The 8576-nt window shown below is 39.0% G+C and overlaps 1 protein-coding gene across 6 annotated transcripts in view; it reads right to left on the bottom strand.

Annotated features, from left to right (window-relative positions):
• Positions 1 to 8576, bottom strand: part of erc2 (ELKS/RAB6-interacting/CAST family member 2) — a 45256-nt gene that overhangs the window by 22238 nt on the left and 14442 nt on the right. For 4 of the 6 annotated variants that reach the window (XM_005724724.1, XM_005724726.1, XM_005724728.1 and 1 more), the window contains exon 3: positions 2090 to 2113. The exons of the other annotated variants lie outside the window; for them this stretch is intronic. In XM_005724724.1, the coding sequence (XP_005724781.1) occupies positions 2090 to 2113 (24 nt within the window). The remainder of the gene's footprint in view (positions 1 to 2089; positions 2114 to 8576) is intronic. 6 annotated transcript variants of the gene reach the window in all.

Here is an 8576-nt window from a genome sequence, read left to right as displayed (position 1 = left end):
CTTAGAGATAGGGTGAGAAGTTCAGCCATCCGGGAGAAGGTGGATGGATGGCTGGATGGATTTGATTTTTATGGTTTAAAGCTCATGAAAATCAGAAGTCCAGTAAACTATTAAAACAATTTGTAATGTAGAAATATTTAATTAATGGAATATATGTTTATATAAATACTCAGTACTTGGGAATCCTTTGCCACTAATTACTGCATCAGAGCAGTATGACACGGTTGTTCCACTGCTGAGGTGTTACTGCTCGGTTCCTTTGATGGCGGCCTTCAGCTCGACTGTATTTTTGGGTCAGGTGTTTCTCATCTTCATCTTAGATTCTCTGGGGATTCGGGTCAGGAGAGTTGGCTGGCTAATCATTTACAGTAATAACATGGTCATGGTAGCAGTTCTGGCACTGTGAGCAGGTGGTGCTTTTCTGCAGATGGAAGCATAAAGTGTTATAAAATCTCCTGGTAGATGTCAGTGTTGACTTTGGACTTGATAAAAAACAGTGGACCAAAACACCAACAACATCGGCTGAGGACTTGGCACCCTGAGTCATCACAGAGTGTGCGGACTTCTTACTGGACTTCAAAACATCTTCGATTTTGTGCCTTTTCCACTCTTCCCCCAGACTTCAGGACCTTTGCTTCATTTGAAGAAAAAGCATTTTGCACGTCTGTGCAACAGCCCAGTAACACTGCATCTGTCCACTCCTCGAGAAGCTCTCCCAAGTTCTTGAATCAACTTTTCTCACGATTCTCTCAAGGCTGCTGTCATCCCTGCTGTTTGTGCACTATTCCTACCACATTTTTCCCTTGAAGTCAGCTATCCACGAATAAGCTTGAGCACAGCACTCTGCAACAGCCAGCCTTTTCTTCCGTGCCCTTGTGGACGATGTCAATGATCATTATCTGGAGAACTGTCAAGTCAGCAGTTGGGTTGTGTTTGCATGTACTGAACTAGACTGAGAGATAGACATTATTTATACTGTGTGAACAGTATTTCACTCAAAATGAAATCTATATTTTTCTTTAAAAAGACCTGGAATATTGCACTTTATATATGATGAATGTAGAATGTATCAAAGTTCACCTTCTTTAATTTAATCACAAAAAATGAACTTTTCACAATGCTCAAATTTTCTTAGATGCACTAGATCTTCAGACCATATGAGGGACATTTTAGAGGAAATCAGCGCAGATATGGTGAAACTGATGAGGATAATATGGGATACAAAACTTATCAACTATACAGATTTTTGTTTTAATCTAAGTGTCTAGGTGCATTTGAAGAGCACAATCTGTATGCATGGTTTCATAAATCTGCCTTTGCCTTTGTGCATACACACAGCTTTATGCATCTGCCACCAGGACACGAATACTAAAAGTTAAAAATATCAGAGGGACCATACTGTTACAATGAAAACATATGCAAACTAACCGTGAAATTTCCTGGTAGAGACTGGCTGGGTGGATGAAAACTAGTTAAAATATAAAATTAATGAACAGAAGTTACAGTATTGATACCCCATAGGGACAGATCAGCCATCTGTTGAACAAAGGTGTGCATGTTTGTGAATTTGTCTGTCCGTATTACATGATATCAAATCTATACACCATTCACATTCTTTTTATTGATTGGTTTTGGGTCTAGAGGAATACCTTTAAGGCCCAGTTTCTGTCAAAAAGTGACTTCTGTTGAAATTTTCTTCCAGCAGAGACAGAGAGTGGAGCACAAATTACTTTTTGTTCAGAAAATAGCTCAGTCAGGATCTGAAGGAGTGGAAAATATGTGAAATCAAACCGACTTCACGGGGAGTCTGAGGTTTTAGGTTTTGTTGTACTAAAGGAGCACCAGACATTATTACATTAAACAGAGTAATCGCTTTGTACTCTTAAAATGAGGAAACATAAAGACCAGGGTTCATAGGACAAGAAGGGAGCCTGAAACACTGAAAATATTTAACTTCTAGGAGTTATAGGATTCATAGGAGAAAGGACTGTATGGTGCAAAGGGATTGCCAGGTGTCTGAAAATACACGCCACACTGAAGGTGACTCTATGTTGTGCACTCAGCACGTGGTGCAAACATAGGGACAAACCTTGGTTCTCCTGGCATCCAGCAGCTGCAGAGCATGGGCAGAATGAACAGAAAAACAAATGTATGGTGAAAACACAGCGTCAGAGCTTGATGCAACAGAGATGGATGAACATAAACAAGTCAGAGATTAAAATGAGAGCTGCCAGTTTATCAGTCCACAGTCAGTAGTGCAAATTCTTCTTAAAAACAGACATTTTGGCTTGTCATAGTAGGAAAAGCAATGGAAAAAATTAATCATTTTAATAGTGACAGCATTTAATTGATAAAGGATGCTTCAGAGTCCTGAGCTGTACTTCCACACTTACACATATGTGTGTTCACATTAATAGCTCTGTCTATACAGAGTGCTCAGAGGGTGTACACATAACCATCAAAAAGTTAGGGATGGAATTCTGTACACTTCTCATCTCACTGCGTGCTGAGACTTACTAGAGCTCAGCTATTTCTTTTATTTCTGCCTTTTCTCTCTACAAGAAGTCAAAAGTCTGTCCACAGAAAAATGATGACTTTATCAGAATGGCCTTTCTGGAAAGAGATGAAGAAAAGATTGGAAATGGCTTTTTAAAAAATGACTTAAGCATTCTGGTTAGCAGCAGTGATAGATGTACAATTAATAAAAGCAGTATAAATTATGTTATTAAGAATGCTAATGATGAGATGAAGCATTATCGTAGAAAACTGCAGCTATAGAGAAAACACGCAAAACATTACACCAGCTTTAAAAGTACATTTTTTCCTCTTACAATCTTGCAGCAAATATATTTTTTGATCTTTGTTAGCTTATTTTACCATTTCATCAGAACTTACTGAAATAGTAATTGCAGAGGGACGTAACATAATGAACAGATTAACCACAGAGTCACTAGTTGCAGTTTTAATTTATAATAATTACAGTGTAACTACGTTATAATATATGTAGTACAGACACCTCTTAATATAAATGCAAAATTATCATAAATGTCACAAAACCTTCTCATTTGGCTCAGTATCTGAGCACAGAACTGACATGATACTGTGTAAATATAAAACATGTACTCTTCCGGCCATCAGGGGGCGGTGTTTGTGTCAGCATTCTTGCGGGACTGCTGCCAAGCACAACTCCCTTCAGTAGTGCTGTTGGAAATATAATATATAAAACAGAGAATGAGGCCAAACTTTAAAACCTGAACAGTCTCTTAGTGACAAACACTTTTCAACACAAAGTTTTCTCTCTCACAGAAATATTAATTTGCTATGTACATAAAAACATGTTAGAAATATATCAAATTTTTTGAACATGTAGAGGTTAAATCTCTGCAAATACTGAAACCCAACCGTTTATTTCTCCTCACATACTTTCTTTCTTATCCTCCCTCATTTCTGCTCCTTTCTCCTAAATTACCTCCCATCTTGGAACTGAACTGCAAAAGCCAGTCCAGTGAATCCATTTACGTAATTGCACTGTGGGTTAAATTGACTGCATGGCCGTTCCTCCAATAATCACAGCAGAACTGTGGAAGTTTCTGTGAGTCAGTAATGACTCAGCGGATGTTCCCTTTTTGGTCACCCTCTCTCTCACGAGTAGGCTTCTGTTTTGCCGCATATCCTAAAAAATTGCTTCCAGAGGTTTCACCAGAGTCGCAGAGAGATGCTAAGCTTCCCTCTTCGACTGACACCTGGTGCAGCCGGGGGTAACTGGCTGTCAGAAAACTTGTAGTGCGGAAACAGGAAATCCATTTGAGAGAGACCATAAACAAGGAGTCAGATTCAGCCATTTTAAGGAATATATCTATAAAAAGAAAAACTTTGGTTAATCTAGAGAAAAAAGACTGAGATTAAGTGGAATAAGTTTCTTAAAAAATCTGCCTGCAAAATTGCATTAACCTGAACTTTAGACCTAAATCTACTCTAGCAATCCATCCATCCATTTTCCTTACCTGTTTCTCAAACTGAGGCATATCCCAGCTACCACAGGAAAAGGCAGGATCGGTAGACAGAAACTTACTACAGTTCCATCTACCTACTCATGCAAAGAGTAACCACTGTATGTGCTTACTCTTTAGCACTGTATTATGTAAGCACTGTATTGTGCACAATACCACAAGGCAGCTTACAACTACAGTAAGTATTCAATTCAGTTGTATTTATACAATGCCAAATTACAATAAAAGTTGCCTCAAGGCACTTTATATTGTAAGGTAAAGGCCCTACAATAATACAAAGAAAACAGAAAACCCCCCAACAATCATATGGCTCCCTATGAGCAAGCGCTTTGGAAAAACTCCCTTTTAACAGGAAGAAACCTCCAGCCAGGCTCAAGGAGGGGCGGCCGTCTGCCACGAATGGCTGGGGTGAGGGGAGGAAGACAGGACAAAGACACGCTGTGGAAGAGAGCCACACATTAATAATAACTAATGAGAGGTGTATGAAGGTTTATGAAGACTTTAAAACTATATTTTGTCATTTTGACATCTAAAAGTACTGTTGTTCTGTAAGAATGTGCACGTGCTACATCTTAAAGAGTCAAACATGACATTAAACAGATTGAACCCAGAGTGTAAAATCTCCTGCCTTACAACATGTCTTTGATGCTCTTTCTTCATAGCTAAATTATCCAACAAAGGCTCAGGAATCTCTGTGAAAATATTGGCTGATTTCTAACATCCTTGACATTTTTTAAAGAGTTCTTCTCCTTAGCAGGGGCTGACAGGCGGCATTAAATAGTTGTAGCTGTTGGGAAAATTTTAAATGTGATCCACAATCAACCACCTTTTTCCTCAATGTCAGAGGAGCCAGCCAACCTCCCTTTGTGCCCTGTTTAAAAGAACTAGCATTCCTGCTCCACCTCTATCACTTGTTGGTTTAACAATAAGGCATGACCTTTTCAGACTTATACTTTGCCTCCATAAATCCTGGAAGCAGAGGAAACTTCAACAGAAACTTCTACTCTGCCCCGCCTTATTATTCTAACCAGTTGCCCACAAGGATGGGTGTTTACTAGGATAGCTAAAATGTGTCTTGCAATGAGTAATAAAAACTGTTAAAGCTACTCTACCCTCAGAATTATATTCAAAGCTGGTGGCATTTAGGCGGTTTTACCAGGTGGCAAAGGAAAAAGCTGCGATATGTGTGGCATACTGTCTGTGTATGTGTTAAAGAATGTGGGTGTTTGCATCTGACAGACAGCTTTAAAGTGCTGACTCGGAGCAGCCTACTCCTCACTACATTCCTAATCTTTGTATTGTATGTCGTGACAGCTGACAATACACAATTACACACCCACATGAGGCAACTGTGCATCTGCATGCAGCTACAGGAAAGTTAGGCAGCAGAGTAAAGGCACGAATCTGTGAGTCTAGGCAGTACACACAACTGTGCAGCAAGATTTTTTCTATGCAGCACTACTAAAGATTAACCCTTGGTAGGGGAATTTCATTTTGATATCTTTCAATATGGATTTTTAAAGCTGTAGGCGTGATGGCTAAACGTATTAGATGTTCTCCTCATAGTCAAGAACAGCCAACTATAATACTCCAGCATCATTAAGTTTGATAAAAACCAAAGACTGAGGAGTGATCTTCTACACTAAGGCTTTGTTTAATTAACTGAGTGTCAAAGCGTCACTGTGAAGAATGATATGAAGTTCAAACACAAGATGAAATTATTCATTTTAGCAGTTAAACTGTGCTCTGATGCAGATCTGTTCACTGTTGATGTAATACGCAAAAGAAGAGCAAATAATTTATTGATTATATTTTTTTTATGTTTCTAAACTCATTGATAGCACACTGTTTATTAGTAGTACTATTGTTATCATTTTTGCTAGTATTTATTGGATAATATAATGCAAAGTTGCCATCCACATGGTTATAAAAGTTATTTATTAGCTATAACCTAATAACAAGTCAGGGCAAACCAATATACACTGGAAACAGCCAATGTTTTGTTTTTAAACCCTCTGAGCAATAAAATACAACATATGTTAACTTTTGGCTTCTTTAACCATTAATGTATTAAATAATTAGATTCATAACCAACGCCTGTAAAACTCGTGTATTTGAGTGCACATGGGGGCACAAGTAAAGGTTTATGTACTTAATTCTGCTCTCTTTGAGATAACATATGGGGGTGGTGATTACCCCAATCCATCATCATCAAATGAGAGAAGCCATAATGAGAGTGCTGCTATCTATTTTTTTTAATTAAAGTTTTTTGTAACTGTGTTTGCGGCCATTTACACACACAAACACACATACACACACACATATATACATATAGAGAGAGAGAGAGAGAGAGAGAGAGAGAGATAAATATATAGCCAGGCAAATGTGATGACCCTATATTGACCCCACAGGTATGTCGCATCTTTTCTCTTTCAGCTGAAAGTAAGAAATACGTGTGTGTGTCTTGACAGCAATGGTGAGAGAGCACTGTTGTTTTTTGTGTGTTTTTGGCAACACAGTCTGCTATCTTTATGGATAACCCCACATGCATCCATGGTGGCATATCAGTAAATATGGGGGTGACAGGACTGACTGAACTATAGAGAAGATCTCTCAAACCTACCAACAGTTCAAGAGCGCAGGAAGCCGGTAATAACAGTTGTCTCTCAAGATGCAGTACATAGATTTTCAGCACAGGAGAAAATCATCAAAATAATTTCTGCACTCTTGAAGTGTGTAAGTGCGGACCATTTGTGCATTGACCAGTTGAATCACTGATTGATTCATCAACACTGCTTGCCTTTCATTAATTGTCAGCGCACGCCTCTGCTAATCATGATTTTCAGTCCTTGTTGTAGTTATGGAATGAGCTTACGTTTTCTTAAATGTTCACAAAGTCTACTTTTTGTAGAATGTTGCAGTTAATTAACAATATAAATGAATACTATAGATTTATGAGGCAGGCAGCAGAAACTGTGGGATTAAATGCACCAGACATCAAAAGAAGAAATGAACCTGTGACACAGTTTGTGTGTTTCTTTACTAATTCTGTGTTGGTAGTGTAACGTTGAGTTCATGGGCTTTAGTGTATCCATTAGGCTCAGGCTTATGTGCTATGAATAACAGCAAGCTAATGTGATACTTCTTTATTAAATCGTCTTCAAACTGATGCAAAATAATGATGTACAATCCCATCAGTAATGATGGACTGAAGTGGATAATTTCACGGTCATTTTGCATGAAAAATCAGCTAGTCTGTCTTTTACTGAAACGTAAAGGCTGTGTTTAATCTACAGGAATGTTGCCAAATTAATGTGCTCATGATATGGTTTTTAATCAGGCATGAATTAGAAAAACAGAACCACACATGAGAAAAAAAGGGCTAATGTACATTTCTTTTAAATATCAGGGTTTTTTTTTACCTCCAATAATCTATCTTACATTAGAGGAAATAAATATTTGATCCCCTGCTGAATTGGTAAGTTTGACACTTACATAGAAATTAACAGTATCTACTTTTTATGAAGGTTTTATTTTAATGGAGTGAGGCAGAATATCAGGGCAGCACAGTCGTGCAGTGGTTAGTGGCGTTCCCACACGTGAATTGCATGAGATCTCTCCAGGTACTCTGGCTTCCTCCCACAGTCCAAAGACTGTTAGTGGGGTTAGGTTAAATGGTGATTCTAAAGTGACCTTCAATGTGAATGTGAGAATAGTTGCCAGGGTTTACCCCGCCTTACATAAAAGTTATAAATTCATTTGCATGTCATTGAATGAAATAATTATTTCATCCCCTGAAACCAAGCCTTTGGAAGAATTCTTACTCCCACAGATTGGGAGCACAATCACAGATACTCCTGCTCTAAACCATCTTTGCATAAGACTAAAGAGTTGTCAAAGGATGTAAGAGACAAGATTGTGGACCTGCACAAGGCTGGAGTGGGCTACAAGACCATCAGCAAGAATTATTGTGAAAAGGGAGAAACTGCTGATATGATTATTCACAAATGGAAGAAATATAAAAGAACTGTCAATCGCCTTCTGTCTGGAGTTTCATGAAAGATCTTGAGCAGTTGCGACCACAGTAATCAAGAACACCATCCGTAACACTCCACAATGTAATAGATCAAACTCTTGCAGCACCTGCAAGGCCCCCCTGCTCAAGAAGGCACAAGTTCTGGGCTGTCTTAAGTTTGGGGCTGTTCTGGGTTTCTTTTTACCATACAGGACAACATCACTGCATTGAGGGGTCACTGGATGGGGCCATGTACTGTAAAACCTTGGATGAGAACCTCCATCCATTAGGTCATGCATGGGTCTTCCGGTATGACCTAAAACCAGGGTCGGCAACCCTGGGCACCTGTGCCAGCTGTGGCACGCGAAGGGTTAACTGATCTGGTTAACGACCATAGCTGGACTGGCCATTGGGCATTTTTTGTTTTCATGGGCCGATGTTTTTTTGTTTTTGTTGTTGTCGTTTTTGTAACAGTATAAACAATGGCTATGGCGGAGCTTTCACAGAGGCCAGCAGGTGGATGAGGGAAAGGGGAGACAGGAGGAGGAGAG

The sequence above is a fragment of the Pundamilia nyererei genome, unplaced genomic scaffold, assembly GCF_000239375.1.
Source record: "Pundamilia nyererei isolate P.nyererei 1_Seehausen unplaced genomic scaffold, PunNye1.0 scaffold00012, whole genome shotgun sequence".
Lineage (NCBI taxonomy): Eukaryota > Metazoa > Chordata > Actinopteri > Cichliformes > Cichlidae > Pundamilia > Pundamilia nyererei.
Note: the sequence above shows the minus strand (reverse complement) of the source record. Positions and strands in the feature narration are given on the sequence as shown.